This window comes from Gopherus evgoodei, chromosome 15 (genome assembly GCF_007399415.2).
Source record: "Gopherus evgoodei ecotype Sinaloan lineage chromosome 15, rGopEvg1_v1.p, whole genome shotgun sequence".
Taxonomy (NCBI): Eukaryota; Metazoa; Chordata; order Testudines; family Testudinidae; genus Gopherus; species Gopherus evgoodei.
Window position 1 is genome coordinate 26,116,576 of NC_044336.1, and position 16,350 is coordinate 26,132,925.

At 57.0% G+C, this 16,350-nt stretch overlaps 1 protein-coding gene across 5 annotated transcripts in view; it reads right to left on the bottom strand.

Moving 5' to 3' along the window:
• The window catches only part of SDK2 (sidekick cell adhesion molecule 2), a 168,983-nt gene that overhangs the window by 73,858 nt on the left and 78,775 nt on the right, over positions 1-16,350 (bottom strand). For all 5 annotated transcript variants that reach the window (XM_030534609.1, XM_030534607.1, XM_030534605.1 and 2 more), the window contains exon 2: positions 10,826-10,985. In XM_030534609.1, coding sequence (XP_030390469.1) covers positions 10,826-10,985 — 160 coding nt within the window. The remainder of the gene's footprint in view (positions 1-10,825; positions 10,986-16,350) is intronic.

Consider the following 16,350-nt stretch of genomic DNA (forward strand, 5'->3'; position numbering starts at 1 on the left):
AGTTTCATGGGGGTAGGCTGCACGCTCTTTAGGGCGGGGACTGGCTTTCTGTCCTGTGTTTGTCCTGCACCTAGCGCAACAGTGTCCTGGCTCGGTCCTAGGGCCACATGGTGACACACACAATAACCAGTGTCAAATCCTGCATCTCCGCTGACCCTGCTGGGCCTCCCGAGGCAAACACCTGGATGGAGAGAGAGGATCGTGCGACCAAGCCAGGAGTCAGCCGGTGCTTCTCTTCTCCAGCCGCACCCCGGGCTGCTACCGGGCGACAATACCCAAACTGCTTCCTTCCTGGGCAGGTGCCAGGGCAGGAGGAGCAGGGTGCAGAGATTACCAAGCTGGCTTGGTAACCGGGCCCCCCTTGTGCCGCTTTAAACAACAACTACAAATCGAACTGGGCACTAGTTCATAGCCCCGGCAACGGAACCGATCAGAGAGTGAATAGCTGTATATGGCCAGCGCTTACCCCGTCCTGTCACTGTCTGCTGCTCCCAGGTGCTCCTCTGGTGTCTGCTGTCAACACCTGTTGTGTCTCGTCTGAAACTCAGCACTTCAGGGCAGGGACCCTGACAGCTGTTGTATCGGGCCTAGCATATCAGATCCCTGGGCCCAGCTCCTCAATGGAACTTGGGTGCCTAATTCGCTTTGAAATCAAGGTGCCTAAATACCTTTGGGGCCTCGGACCTGCCCTTTTGAAGCTACTGCAATACAAATAAATAATCACGTTCCACCCAGAGGCACCAATTCGCTTAACGAGTGCATTAAGCCCCACACCCTCCCACGAGAACCCCTTAACAAGAGGGGAAACTGAGGGCACCGAGAAAGGCCAGCGACTTGCAGAGCCAGAATTAGAACCCAGGAGTCCCCTGTACTGAGTATTATAACAGTAAAATCTACAATCCAATTACCTTCCTCTCAACGAACCTGAAGGGAAAACACTCTCCAGCCGTGGCAGAATTCATTGTTAATTGTGAAATGCCTTCACAAAGGAGCACTGGTTCAGCAATTGCCCCAAGCAGAAACCCTGGCTAGTGAAGAGAAGCACTAAAGATGATAAACAATTTTGACCTGCGTAATTACTTTTTTCCACCCTGAAACCGGTATTTGCTGAAAAACTGTGAGTGATTTCCCTGTTCCGAGGGCCGCACAGCGCAGTAATTGTGCCATTAGGAGCGAGCTATTGGCAGGGCTGGCTAAGCTCGGCTCTGGAGAAAGGGGAAAGAAACCCGCAGCATTGGGTTTCAGGTCACATTCTGGCATCACTGCTCAGCCCCAAAGCAGCCCAGTGGGAGTGATTGGCTGGCAGCTGGACGGTGCATGCTGCTTGACTTTAGTCGCACGTACCCGGAGCACAGTGACTAGGCCAGGTAGAGCATATTGCTATGCAGGCAGGCTGTCTGATCAGTCCCGATGCTCAGAGTAACGCCCACACAACTACACGGGTCTGGCTCCTTGCTAGGCCCCTGGCAAGCCGAGGGGTGCAGCCACCATGGGGATGTCGGGAAGAGGTCGCCGGCCTGGCTTGGAGCTTGATTTTGTAACCTGTAATGATGTGGCGGTGGGTTGCCTCTCCATTCGCCACTCCCACCTGATGCGTAGCAGAGACCCAGGCAGCTCCACATCCTTCACCCCAGTGATGAGAAGAGCTGCCCAAGCAAACCCCACTGCAATGACCCAGTCATGCCGGGGCCCAGGGCAGCGAAGGAGAAAGTGGGTTTCCTCAGGGGTGCACCCGGAGGGCCTGCCTCGTTCCTTTTTCACCAGGGCAGCACGGATGGACAGCAGGTGCGAGCTCTGCCAAGCCTAAACTGGCAGCAAAGAACGAAACCGCCGGAGCACCTGGGAAGCGAGACGCTCTGCAAGGCCAGCTGGGCCCGACAGCAGCTCCATGGTGCCGCTCCACTCACCCGCTGGAGAGGTGCCCATGGCCGCACCCCGGTGCAACCCAACCGAGGGTCAGAGAAAGGAGGGAGCCTTTGGCACAAAGGGATCTCCCAGCCCAGCTGTCCCCAAGGACTAGGCCATTTCTAAACTCGTTAACTGCTAATTACTACCGCCCCTCTGGCTGGCGCAGTGCCACCTACATCTCTATTAACCTTCGATTTATGCCCATCACAACTAATTCCGGCACTTCTGCATCCTAACCAGCAGCCCCCAACTTCCAGACAAGAGGCCCAGACCTTCGTCTGAATGGTGTCCGTCTCCACGGAGACTCAGGCTGCACCGAACTGCCGAGGGCCGGCTGGAGAAGAGGGTTAGAGTCAAGCAGTGATTTGCTTCATTAGCCGCAAAGCAGTGGGTTGGCTTGTTTGCCTTTCCCTGCAGCACACGTTTGTTTTCTCTCACAAGCCTCTGGCTGGAAGCTGGATCAGGGAATCTGGAGCCTTCTCAAGGGCTGGGAAATCATCACCTTTGCACCCATGAGACAACCGTGACCGTCACACTTATATGAAACCTTTCAGCCAATGATCTCAAAGCACTTCAGCAATATGGGCCCTGCTCCTATTTCACAGATGGAGAAACTGAGGCCCAGAGCTAGGAGGTGACTCTCCCATGGCCACCCAACGAGTCAGTGGCAGACTTGGAAATAGAACTCAGAAGTCCCGGCTCCCAGTCCTTTAATTACTAAACCATGCTTCTTCCTAGAGCCAGGAAGCAGACCCAGGCATTTTGACTCCCAGCGCCCCACTGCTCTAACCACTAGCCCCCACTGCCCTGCCCAGGGGTGGGAATAGAACCCAGGAGTCCGGACTCCAGGTCTCCTATGCTAATCAGGAGGCCATACTGCCTGTTGTAAACCCGACCCGCCTACTCTTGGCACCGGGACACGACAGTGGTGGATGCTGCAGGGTGCATTTGGGGCGGCCTAGTCTCTGTGACCTCAGCGCCCCCTTTGCAGTCTCTCTTCCCCAGGCCGTGCACACCACTCCCCACCCCCAACCTGTTCTTACTGGAGTTCCCACAATCCAACGTAATGGTTGACATTTTGCATTATTCCCGCAGCAACGGGGAGCATGTTTGATTCCGGGCTTGAGTGTGCCCCAGTTCATCCGCTGGGATTAATGAATCCTGTTTGCACTGACACCTCTGGCCTGGAAATGGAGGGGTTTCTGCTCCCTGTCCAGTCCAGCCTGTCCCCAGGAGCACTGAGAGCCTTGATATCATGTGGGGCCAAATCCAGCCATGGGGTAAAGTAGGCATCAAATTCAGTGGCCTGGCACTTACATTAGGCCTGAAAGCTCCATGTGCTGAGATACGGGTGAGCAGCTCCCCTGGCTCAGAGCACCAGATGACCAGCTGACAGGGGTCAGGAAGGGTCCTCTCCCCTGGGCACACTGACTCACCAGCCCAAGGTGGTATTGGTGCAACTGCCCACGTGCATCACAGGCAGGGGCAGTGGCACAGTCCAGCAGAAAGGGCAGAGGAGACCTGGCTTCTGACTCCAGGGTCTGTTGCTGTTAACTGAGGAGAGGGACGTCTGTGGGGCGCTGCAGAGGTATGGCTACTTATTAGAGTGATGATCATTTTCACTTTGCATCAGGTGCTTGTTTTCCAATGTGTCCAGGTGTCACAGAGTCCCCGGGCGATGCTCTGGAACTGCTCCCCACAAAGCCAGTCAGGACTTTGGGGAGCCTCCTCTCCCTTGGAGCAGACTATCTTTAGGGCAAGAAGCTCACATGGCTTTACCTCCTGGGTCTCTCCTTGGAGCATTCAGCATCCTCTGCCCCTCCGTGCGCTTCCCACAGTGAGTCCACCCGGGGGGGTCCTGGGGAAGCCACTGGGTCCTGCACCCCCACCTTGCAGTCAGACGTGACTCTCAGCCAGCCAGTAAAACAGAGGTTTATTTAGATGACAGGAACACAGGCCAAAACAGGTCTTGCCAGTACAGACAACAAGACCTCCCTTAGTTAGGTCTATCTGGGGCCCCAAGGAGGCCCCATCCCCGGAGGGAGGCCCGAGCCTCCTCGGGGCTCCCTTCCATTTCAGTCAGCTTCCAAAACAGGGCCACCCGGGGGGGGGGGGGGGGGCAAGAGGGGCAATTTGCCCCAGGCCACGGGCTCCGCAGGGGCCCCCACAAGAGTTTTTTGGGGCCCCTGGAGCGGGGTCCTTCGCTCGCTCAGGGGCCCCAGAAAACTTGCGGGGCCGGGCCCTGAAGCTTCTTCTGCTCCCGGTCTTCGCTGGCGGGGGAGTCCTTCCGCTCCGGGGGGAAGGACCCCTGCCATCGCATTACTGCCGAAGCAGGACCTGCCACCGAAGTGCAACCCAGTCTTCGGCAGTAATTCGGCGGCGGGGGGCCCTTCCATTCAGGGACTCGTCCGTTCAGGGACCCGCCGCCGAAGTGCCCCAAAGACCCGTGGCGGGGTCCCCCCGCCATCGAATTACCAACAAAGAGCGGGCTGCACTTCGGCGGTGGGTCCCGCTTCAGCGGGAATTCGCCGGCGGGGGGCCCCCACCGCAGGTCTTCGGGGCACTTCAGCGGCGGGTCCCAGAACGGAAGGGCCCCCCACCGCCGAACAGGGCCTGCTCTAGACATTTAGCCGCGTGGGGGGCCCCGTGCTGCTTGCCGGTCCCACGGCTCCGGTGGACCTCCCGCAGGCATGGCTGCAGAGGGTCCGCTGGTCCCGCGGCTCCGGTGGACCTCCCGCAGGCATGCCTGTGGATGCTCCACCGGAGCCGCGGGACCAGCGGACCCTCCGCAGGCACGCCTGCGGGAGGTCCACCGGAGCCGCCTGCCGCCGATGGCCCCAGGAATCCTCTGGGCGGCCCTGTTCCAAAAAACCCCCAACCCCATCCTCTCTGGGCTGTGTCTCTTTCCCGGGCCAGGAGGTCACCTGATCTCTCTGTCTCCCACACCTTTAGCATCCCCTTGCAGGGGGGCAGGGCCCGAGCCATTAGTTGCCAGGCAACAGAGGGTCAGCCACAAACTGAGGCCCCCACAGTATTCAGAGGAAACATTAAAACCAGTCCCACTTCGTCACACCAGGTCACCAAGGGGCAAGACTGTTGGCTTGACATCCTCAGCCCGGCCCTGCTCTCCTGACACCTAAACCTGAGAATCCCGGCCACAGCCCTGTAAAATCCAGAGAACGTCCCCATCACTCCAAGGACTCTCGGTCCGATGCAGCCAGGGGGAGAAAGACGGGTCTGGAACTGAATGGGTTAGTCCCCACTGACCCTCTTGGGAGTTGGACCTGGCAGCCAGAGCGTCCTCGGAGAAATGGCTTCCTCAGGTGTCCTGCCTTTCCACGCCAGACAAGTGACTGGTTGCCGTTCGGCAAAGTGGAAAGGTTTCCTTCCTCCAGCAGCTCAGAGGCACTCTCTCTCCAGTGCCTAGCTGGTGCAAGCAGGCTGAGTAACTTGTCCCTTGGAAAAGACCCTGGAGAAGGTCTAATCTTTACTGTTTGTCCCGCACACACCATCCTTTCCCTCCATCCCTCCCACCCTGGCATCACATCTCTTCCCCCTCTCCGCCCCCCAGCCACAGGCTGGGCAGAATCTCATTTCATTTTTGTATCATTTTGACAGATAACAGTGATGTTTATTTTTAAGCAGGTTTTTTTTTTAATTTTTATCAATGTAAATATTCACACTTGTGGGAAATTATGGGGCGGGAGGGTCAGACAATGGGGGAGCCAGGCAATTATTTCATGACAATAGACTTGACATTCAGAAAGTGAAAGGTCTCTAACAGTGGTTTTCAATCTGGGGTCCATGGACCCCTGGGGGTCCACGGACTATGTCTAAAGGGTCAGAGAAAGGTCGTTACTGCAGAACGGTGGTTTTCAGCCTGGGTCCGCAGACTACGTCTAACATTCCCAAAGGGGTCTGCACCTCCATTTGAAATTTTTTAGGGGTCTGCAAATGAAAAAAGGTTGAAAACCGCTGCTCTATAACCCTTAAAACACAACCTGTCATTGTCCCATGTCAGAACACACAAAGGAAGCAGCCTTAAATCCAACGCAAACGAGTTCTCAAGCAGCATTTTCCTTACTTCGTCTAGCTGTAAATATCACTTCTCCTTGATGGACCTATTGGTTCCTGGTGAAACTGACATTTCCTGACATCCCTCTCCCCCTTCCAAGCCTCCCTAGCCACATGACCCATTTCCAAGGGGAAAGGCCTCGATTCCCCCTCCCCATGCCACTAACAACAACAGGACTATGCCAGCTGGGCCTCAGCGGAGGCAGCCCGTACTGAAATGCACCTACGCTGGCCAGCGGGGTGGCACTGCGGGTGAGGGGGCGGCGAGTGGCTCCATGGCCTGGTTTTGCACAATGCAGCGGTTGTGGGACTTTCCAAGTGGACGGGAAGAGCCCCCTTGACATGCTGCCCTGCTCCAAAATACGTTAACCAGGAGCCTGTTTCCTGGCTTCTTTAAGAACTGCAATACCTGGCTCCTCTCCGGGCTGATCCGTGTGCATGCCACAATCCCAGCCCCAGCACCTGTCACATGCATAAATAAACCCACCTTGGAAACGCCGCCACAGCAGCTGCCAGCTAAGCTGTCGTGTCGGCATCCACCTCAGTGCTTCTCTTGCTGCCTTGCTTAATTAGCTCCCCATATTGCTCACCACACTGATCCCCAGCCCCCTCAGTGACCCAGAGATCCACCCCGCCCCCAGCACCGCCGGCTTTTCTGCCGCCTCCTGGATGTTTCAGCATCGAAGGAGAGTTTACAGAAACTCATAGGTGGCAGAGCAGCAAACCCAGCCCGATTCTAGCTCCCAGCCCTGGCACTCCATCTGGGGGTCCACACCCCAGTCGGGATGCTCATCTGGCTCCCCCACTTCCACAGTGCCCTCAAGTCCCCATCTCTCCCGACCTGTCAGTCCCCTGAGTCGGCTGCGCTAAGCATCCTGGTGGCTTTGCCCCAGCTGCCCGCTGCTGAAAGCTGGGGGAGAGGGGGTCTCCTGGGGCCTGCAGGTTGTCGGCAGCCTGAATAGGAGCATTTGCACCCACAGATCTCGAGCTCCCTCGAACTGGCAGCTGTGTTCCTGTGACTGCTTGCAGTGTAGGAACCCTGGGCTCTACTGCCCTGGACAGGCCCCCCCGCCACACACGCCATGGGGCTGCTGCGGGCAGCACGGTGGTGCCTCCCTCCCAAGAGCCGGCGGGTGGGGAGGGTCTGTGCTCACAGCAGGAGGCAGGGAAGGCTGAGGTGTGTGACGGGTTGCGTATGAAACACCCATGCATTGTGCTGGTTCTTCCTCACCCACCTGGCCCCGACTCCACTGGCCAGCACCCGCTTCACTCTAGCCCTCTGACTCACAATTTGTTCTACGCTTGTTTGCTTAAGTGAGTGACACGCCTCCCCAGCCCTGCCCCAGCGAGTCACTGCAAACCAAGTCTGGAGGGTCTAGTGTGGCTAAGGCACTGGGCCAGTATTTAGGAGCTCTTGGTTCAACAGCCAGCTGCCTCTGTGACCACAGGCAAGACCCTTTGCAGCTCTGTGCCTCAGTTTCCCTATCTACAACATGGGGGAAATGACACTTGCCCCGCTCCAGGGGAATGAATGTGCAGTGCCCAGATGCGATGGTGATGGGAACCACGGAGCCATTGTTCACTCAGGCAAAGGCCCTGAGAGTTAGCTGGAGCGCAGAGCCCAGGAATGGGCCCTCTGTGCAGTGCGACGGGGTGTGACTCTGGCCTGCCCAGAGCTCGCTGCCTGTCTGCGCCCAGCGGGTTGGGGTAATTTGACTCTCAGTTCGGCATTTTTCCTTGCAACCCCAGAATCTCAACTGGAAAAATAAACCTCAAAGCAAAAGCCCAGCCCAGCCCAGCCCAGCCACCCGGCGCAGCCACCTCCTCGGCTAACACAAAACAAAGTTACTTCCCTTCATAGCAGGCCGTGGGCCCAGCAGCCAACAATGGGGTCCTCCAATTGCTGTCAGGGAGGGGATTTCACACTGGGCCCATTGTCTGCCTTCCCAGGGTCCTGGACCACTTAGGAATTGCTACAGCAACGAGAAGCCTTTGGATTTGATGACTTGACATGTGGAACAGCTGATCTAGGGCTGAATTATTGATTAAAATAGAGAGGATGACACACGCGGAGGAGAGGGGGAGAGGTGCCCGGCCTGATTTAAAGGTGAGCCTTGGGTGGCTGTGACGCCGGGGCAGTGGCTTTTCTTTCTGATTCCTCCCACCCGCCACGCGAACCGGGAGCTGGGAATAAAGCTGAGGATGGGCCCTGGGGACGGCAGGTGGGGCTGTCGCCACCGGGCTGGCGGGGGTGGCATTGCCAATCGCGGCGAAAGCTATTGATAATGGTCAAAGCGCGGGACAGCTAACGAACAGCGTGAAGATGGCGAGTGCTGGGTAAGTACGCAGCGCTGTAATATTAGCATGCAGCACTTTTCATCTTCAAAGCGCTCCGCCCGGCATTAATGGATTAACGGAGCAGGGTGCACGGTGCACACAGATCTCACCGACCCAAAGCAGTCTCCCGCCCCCTGCCTCTGTTTGCCACAGCCACCCGGGCAGGGACTGTCTTTGTGCTACACGTGTGTCCGGTGCCTGGGGAAGCCACCAGGTGGATGCCCTGGCCCGTGTGCTCTCCTGACACAGGCCCCAGTCCCTTTTCTCCCAGGCCTGAGCTCTGAATCTTCCAAATCAAACAGTTTGACGTAAATTCAGCGGGTCAATCAGATCCTCTCCCCCCACTGGGGGTCTTCTGCAGGAGCCGGCTCCTGGCTGGAATTGCCCCACACGGGCGGTCAAAGGCCTCGCTGCTTCCTTCTCCTTCCTAGCCTGCTCCCTGCAGAATCACTCTTTGCAGACACCTGCCTGAGACGGCTCGAAACCCAGTCCCAGCAGCTCATGCAGGATCCACCTACTCTCCGCAGCTCTGCTTTTACGAGGACCAGGTGATCTTCAGGTTATCACCGGATCCTTGGCGTCCCAGCCTCAGTGGGTGGCAGCTGATCAGTCCCTGGTGGGGTCAGCCTGGGACAGCCTAGCACAGTGAGGGCCCCATCCCTACTCGCGGCTTCCAGGTGCTACTGCACTATAATATTTCAATGTCTAACGGGTTTCCCCATGTGCCCCCCCACCCCGCACTCGCTCCCTGGGAACGTCTTGCCTGGGGGCAGTGCTGGTCCGTGGCAAAGGGAGTCCACAGCCAGAGTGTTCCTGGGAAGTGGGTTTTAAAGCCTCCTCGGAAAGCAGGGACCTCAGCAACCCCGGCAGGCTCCGGTTCCCGTCCCTTCCCCCTTGACAAACCTGCAGGCCTCTCCAAACCGTGCCCTGGCTGTGCGGCATGCCAGCTGCGTTGCCTTGGCCTCCACCCGCATGCCGTTCTGCCCGAGCACTTCCTCCCATCGCTGGCTTGCGCTTCCCTGCCCCAGCGCATTCTCCAGACATGGCAAGGCAGCCCTTAGCAAGCTCAGCATCATGCACCGACATGGGGGCACCATACGCACGGCTCCTTCCCTCCCACCCAGATGGACCAGAACCGGAGGCCGGGCCCGAGGAACCTCGGGGGCAGGGGTGTGTGTGCACGTCATTTGCCTAAAATGTGGCCGATACCTAGGGTGACCAGATAGCAAGTGTGAAAAATCGGGACAGGGGGTAGGGGGTCATAGGAGCCTATATAAGAAAGGCCCCAAATATCAGGACTGTGCCTATCAAATCAGGACATCTGGTCATGCTACCAATAGTAGCTGCTCTTCTCCTGCAGAGGGGCAGCCAGCTGAGACTATAAGTCCCAGCATGCAACACTCCCCCTTAATCCCCTGTGCTGGGCCAAGATGGAGCCCTGAATGCTGGGACCTGTAGTCTCCCCAGGCCGCACGCCGCGTTTAAGGGGGTGGCAGCCACAGATCATACTGGACGGGGTGTGGCCTGCAGGCTGCACTGTGGCCACCTCGTCCCTGGCAATCCTGAGTCCCTGCCCAGTAGGGTGACCAGATGTCCCAATTTTATAGGAACAGTCCCGATTTTTGAGTGTTTCTCTTGTATAGGCTCCTATTCCCCCCCGTGCCAATTTTTCACACTTGCTGTCTGGCCATCCTACTGCCCGACCACCTCCCCAACCGCCCCTGCCACAGTGTTTGCGTGGCCCGCCCGCAGGGCAGCAGATGGGCAGACTGCCCCCAACAGGCACACACCTGAGACTAGACCGTAGTGTTTGGGAGAAGGGGGTGAATCCAGGAATTAACTGGCAATTTCCACAGGTCTCTTGGACACCCATGGCCAGCGCAGGGCAGTTTCCCACGCCCCAGGAAACCCACCACCAGCACCTGCCACCCTCTCTGCCCAGCTGGGCCTTAGCAAGGGACAGGAGCTCGGAGAGCGAAGGGGGACAGATGTCTCTTGCTACTCTTCCCTTTTTTCTCAGCACTGGCCCCTTAGCCACTCTCCAGTGCCTTGGATGTGGGGGCCAGTGCATCCCGGCACATCCCGATGGCCTTGCCTGCTTCACAATCGCTGAGCAGGCAGCGGGAGCGTAGGGGTAACGACACTGTTAGCAATTTCCTGCCCTCGGGTGGATTGTGCCCAGGAAGGCCAGGAGAGGGCAACATCATTTCATCTTGGCTCCGAGCGTGTCCCTGTGTCCCACCTCCCCAGCAAGCCACCCCAGATGCGCGCCCAGACCCCGGGGAACTCGTCTGCTCTACAGGACGCTTGCGTGTCCTACCTGGGATCCCCCAGCACCTGGGATGGCCCGTCCAGCTCCCCTTGTCCCACCCCACAACAGCCTGAGCAGAAGAAACAGTCGAGATGCGCAAAGCTCCCCAGCCCCGTTGCTGCAGCTGCTCTGATGTGAAAGGTCCCGGCAGTTCCCAACTGGGGCAGGGCAAGGAGGGCACGGGGGCTCGCTCACCTGTATTCCAGAGAGAACTTGGTCAGCTCCTTGTTGTTGTGAAGCCACTTGAACTCCAGTGGCCAGCTGCCCTCGGCCATGCAGGTCAGGACCAAGCGGTTCCCTTCCAGGTGGACCTGGCTCCGGACCGGCTCCGTTTTGAAATACGGCGAAACATCATCTAGAAAGAGGGGCAAAAGGGGCAAAATGAAACCCACTGGATCCCGAGAGCACCCCATGTGGCCCCCGTCCCCTCCCGTGGGGCATACGCCCTCCCAAGGCACCCACAGCATTGCGGCCGCCACACACCAGGCTGAACGGCAACTGGCAGGATCGGGACTCCCTCAGCCACCCCAGGAGTCACTCACATCCCAAGCCCAGCCTCAGCCCCGTCAGGTGGGCACATGCCAGCCCAGATGCCTCTGTTGACTCTAGCAGAGCCACCCTGCAGGGAGGTGGGGGCGGCACCGCTGGGCATTGGGCCCTGGGCCAGCTTGAGACCGAGGCCTCCTCTTTGCTCGTTCAGCCTGATGGTCACAGCCCTGTTGTCCTGGGCGTGGCCCGGGAGGACACAGGGATTACACGGGGGGGACTGAGGCCCTGGGAGGTGAAGAGCCTTGCCCGGGGCACACCAGGACTCAGCAGCAGAGAGGAAGTTGATCTCACCAACCTGACCCCTGCTCCTCAGCAGGGTAGCGGCCCTGGCACACAGCTGGGTGGGGGCTGAAGGAGGTGTGGAAAGGGGCCCGGGAGTAGGGGGATGGAGAAGGCGGAAAACAGGAGCGAGAGAGGAGTGGGGGGGGACTTTGAAGGGTTTGTTCTTTCCAACCACCTGGTGCTTAAAAGAGCCCTGCCAAGGCTGAGATGAGACCTGGGGACGTCTTTGCCCCGGGGGAAGATTTGTTTGGTGCTGACAGTGGCGGCGTCCATGCCACAGCCAGGGAAATAATGATGCTTTGGTGCCAGGGGATCTCAAAGCCCTTTGCAAATCTCCTCCCCACCCCGTCAGGCAGGGCAGGAGCTGTACCCCTGCTTCCCAGCACAGAGGAACCCGCTAGGACATCACCCGCAGTCACACAATGGGGGAGATGGAGCCCAGGCGTCCCAGGCTCCCAGAGCCGGGCTCAGGCTGTTAAACGAAGCAAAGTAGGGGGAACACGGCAATAGACAGTGTCCCGTGAACATCTTGCTGGCCACTAGCCATTGCCCAGATACCACTTGCCCTCGCATTTGGCACCTCGCCTTCCACTGGCCACCAACCAGACACCACTACCCCTCGCATTCGGCACCTCACCTTCCACTGGCCACCAACCAGACACCACTTCCCCTCGCATTTGGCACCTCGCCTTCCACTAGCCATCGCCCAGACACCACTACCCCTCGCATTCGGCACCTCACCTTCCACTGGCCACCAACCAGACGCCACTACCCCTCGCATTCGGCACCTCGCCTTCCATTGGCCACCAACCAGACCCCACTTCCCCTCGCATTCGGCACCTCGCCTTCCACTAGCCATCACCCAGACACCACTTCCCCTCACATTCGGCACCTCCTCTTCCATTGGCCACCAACCAGACCCCACTTCCCCTCGCATTCGGCACCTCCTCTTCCATTGGCCTTCACCCATGTGACGCTGGCAGACCAGGCACCAGCTCATTCCAAGGTCTCCACATCTTGACTGGACACTGACAGATCCGGAGCTGGAATCTGCCGGGCCCGCTGGCGGGTTAATATTGATCAAACCAGTATTAGAATGCGAAGAAAGTGTTCGGTGTTCGGACGCTGTTGAATGCTGGTGAGCGGCTGCCTGAATTAATCTCACTGGCAGTGTCTGTGCTCCGTACTGCAGGGTAATGTGTGAGCAGGTGTAGCATGAGCCTCTGTGAGCAGATGCATGACTCTGCAGGGGTGGGACATTCATAGGGAGAGGCGCTGCGCTACGAGGAAAATTGTTCTGCCCCTTCCGAAAGAGGAACCCCGTCAATGTCAGACGGGCTCTGGGTCCAGACGAGTGGAAACTCCCCACATCTGGACAGGGGAGTCACCAACGAAAGGATCAAAGACTCTTATTGTTGCTCTCCTCCCTGGGAAGATGAGTGTTGCCAGTGGAGTTCTCCCAGCAGCTGAATTTGCTGCTCAGAGCACGTGGCAGGAGGGGTAAAAACCCCAGACCAAATGAACTAAGGATCTTTGTGCTGCTTGGACTTGGGGGTGGGGGAAGAGGCAGGTGTTTCTAGGCATAGCTGGGGTAGCCCTAAGGGACGAATCAAGCTTGCTTCTCTGGCAGGATTGTGCTGTCTCCTGGAACACAGGACATGGTGAGGGCCTTTAGAGCAGTGGTTCTCAGCCAGGGTTACACATATCCCTGAGGGTACGCAGCATCCTTCCAGGGCGTGCAACAACTCAGCTAGAGATTTGCCTAGTTTGACAACAGGCTTCATAAAATGCACTAGCAAAGTCAGCACAAACTAACATTTCATCCAACGACTTGTTTATCCTGCTCTGTAGATTGTACGCTGCAAGGAAAGGACAGTATTTATATTCCACTGGATTTATTTGATAATTCTATGGTAAAAAGGAGAAAGGAGGTGATGTGTCAGTAACAGAGGCAGTGACACTTCTGTGTTTTTATGTCTGATTTTCTAAGCAAGTAGTTTTGAAGTGAGGTGAAACTTGGGGGTCCACAGGACAAATCAGACTCCTGAAAGGGGGACAGTTGTCTGGAAAGGTTGAGAGCCGCTGCTCCAGAGGGCTCCCACTCAATTCCTATCCCACCCTAGCACTCTCCAGCAGGACACCCTGTGGTGGCTTTACTGACATGAGCCAATTCGTGCTCCCGTTAGCCCCACCTGAGCTGACACAGCTAGAGGAGAGTGAGCTGGGTGCTATTCCTCCTTGTGCAGCAGTCAAACCACTGGCCATGCTGATCCAGCACCATTAAGGACGTCCTGCTTTCAACACACAAACCGCGTCAATTTGATCTGGGAATAGTGGAAAGAATCTGGGGACACCTAGGAATTCACAGCTGTCATTCCACTGCCAGTGGAACATCCTGGCATGAGGGGGACAGAATTCGGCTCTTGCCACCTAAGCTAAAGGAGAATCTCCATTAGAAATTAACAGTACAGGTCCTATGAAACACAGCTGAGCACTTCTGATCCATCAACTAGAGGGCAGCCATCTCACAGACCCAGCTAGATTCATTACAAGATGAACCCCACACATCCCTGCAGTCACTCTTTAAACCAGGGGCGGCTGACACAGCCTACATTAATCTGGTTACCCCGCGAAGCCACCCCCAGTAATCACACCGCTCAGAAACCTCCCTCCACCTCTCCCCTCCAACCCATTTTTGCAGCCATATCGACAAGAGCTTAGTCATCTAGGACTTATCCAAGGTGCTTTGTTTCCCCGCTCCCTTTGCCGCGGCTCAGATGGCACTGGACTTCTCACTCTGGGGGCTGGAGAGTTGAAGGCTGAGCGAGAGAAGAAGAAACAGTCACTGCTCTCTGGTTTTCTTTGCTAAGGAACCTCTGAATAGAAACACACAGCTCCATTTTTGGTTTAACAAATGGAAGCCCTTGTACTTCAAAGGCACATTCATATTCCCCAGCAGCCTTCAAGTGCACTTTGAATTGCAGTTTATTTCTATTTATTTATTTATTTATTTATGGGGGGAGAAAATAAACATGATGCACAAAACCCGCTGCCCTTAGTTCCTGTCATCAGCAGTTTGTTTGAAGACAATAGCGGCCCTGGCCCCTGGGGACTGAATGCCCCTTCCCCCCGGGGCCCACTTCACAGCAAGCAACAGGCTGGGGGCAGAAGGGGGTGCGCATGGCACTAAACAGCCCTCCACTTCTTTCATGCGGGGCAGTTCGCTTGGAGGTGGATGTCCTGGCTTCTCTCGTCCGCGGACCAAACTTGGGACTGCAAGCGCCATGGTTCCCCCCATGCCCAGAGGACAGCAGACCCCAGCCCCGCTCAGGGCGCAGCTGCCTACCAGGTGTACTGTGATGACTGGGAAGTGCTTGAAACCCAGGGACAAAGGCCACCTCCCAGAGTCCCTGGCCCAGATCATTCCCACGACAGCAAAGCCGCAGCTGCGCCAAGGAACAGGCCAATAACAAACGGGATCCTGGTGTGTTTCCGGGCACCCTGCATGGCAGCGAGGGGTCTGAGCTCCCTCTCATGCTTTGTCCTCTTGGGGATTTCAAATTAACCTCTGCTGGCTCCAGGCCCCGAGGGCCAGGCTGCTGGACTGTCTGCCCCCAGAGTCTCCAGTGCTGGCTAATCTTCCTTCTCTTTTAGTTTCAATCTAATCTTTCTTGAAAAAGAAAAGCAAAAGAAGAAAGAAAGAGAAAATGCCTTCATCTTTCCCCCCCGGCATAAGTCAAGCTCTTTGGCTTAAGCAAAACTGCTAAGTCTTGAGAACTGAGAGGAAAACAATAAATTGATGCCAATCTACACTACAAATGCCCTCTGTCTGCCATCCAGCAGCATTCCTAACAGTGGAGGGGGATCAGAGGCATGCCCCTTGGCAGAGAGCGCATGGGATTAATGTGTCTCTGGGGACATGAAAGGCACTCGCGCCCACTCCGCTGGCTGAAACACGCTCCATCAGGCCGGCTCCCAAATGAAAATGAAGGAAATAAACGTGACAGACACAGTCCCTCACCCCCTGCCCACCTATGTAGGAACCGAGTAGCCACATGTGCTTTGTGACCTGCTATGGCCATGGGTTAGCAGAGGCAGACAGCCTGCAAAGAAACTGCTATGAAAAGTTGCCTCTGCAGACAGGGACTTGACTGACCACAGCACAGGCCTAATAGAATAATAACGAGTAGCAGTGATACCTGGTCCCAACACAGTCACTTTCACTGGTGCATCTCAATGCATCTGGCCCCGCAAGTCCCCCTGCATGTGGAAATCCCATGGAATTCAGTGGGGAAACTAGGCACTGAGGAGTTTGCAGCTGGATCGCACCCAAGGAAAGCAAACAGCATTAGCCCTATTTTATAGATGGGAAAACTGAGGCACAGAGCAGGGATGTGACTTGCCCAAGGTCACCCAGTGAATCAGTGGCATTGCTGGGACTAGAACCCAGGTTCCCTCCATGAGCTAACCTAGAAAGTCTCACCATGCTGCAGCCTCACAAGCCCCCGTGACAGCTTGCCAGGGGGCTGCCTCCTGGAAAAGTCAGGAGAGCTGGGAAAACTGGCCTTCCATGGCAACTTGGCGAGCTGCTCCACTGACATCCTGGGTCTTGCCTCCTGGATGAGATGAGCCGGAAAAGGAACTGACAGCTGCTGGGGTACCCAGAGCTGGGCCCTGGATGAGTGGCCTCTCAGCCTGCTCTGCTCCCGGTCCCACTGCACCTTCATCTCTTCGGCAGAGGCTGAGGGCAGCACTTGGGCCTGGAGCACGTCCTGCAATCTCTGCTCCAGAGGCACCACGGAGCATTCGCTCCTGGGAAAGGAGATGGTGCCGGACAGCTGGGACCCTGACGCTCTACAGCCCTGCCCAGAGCAAGTCTATGAGAGGCA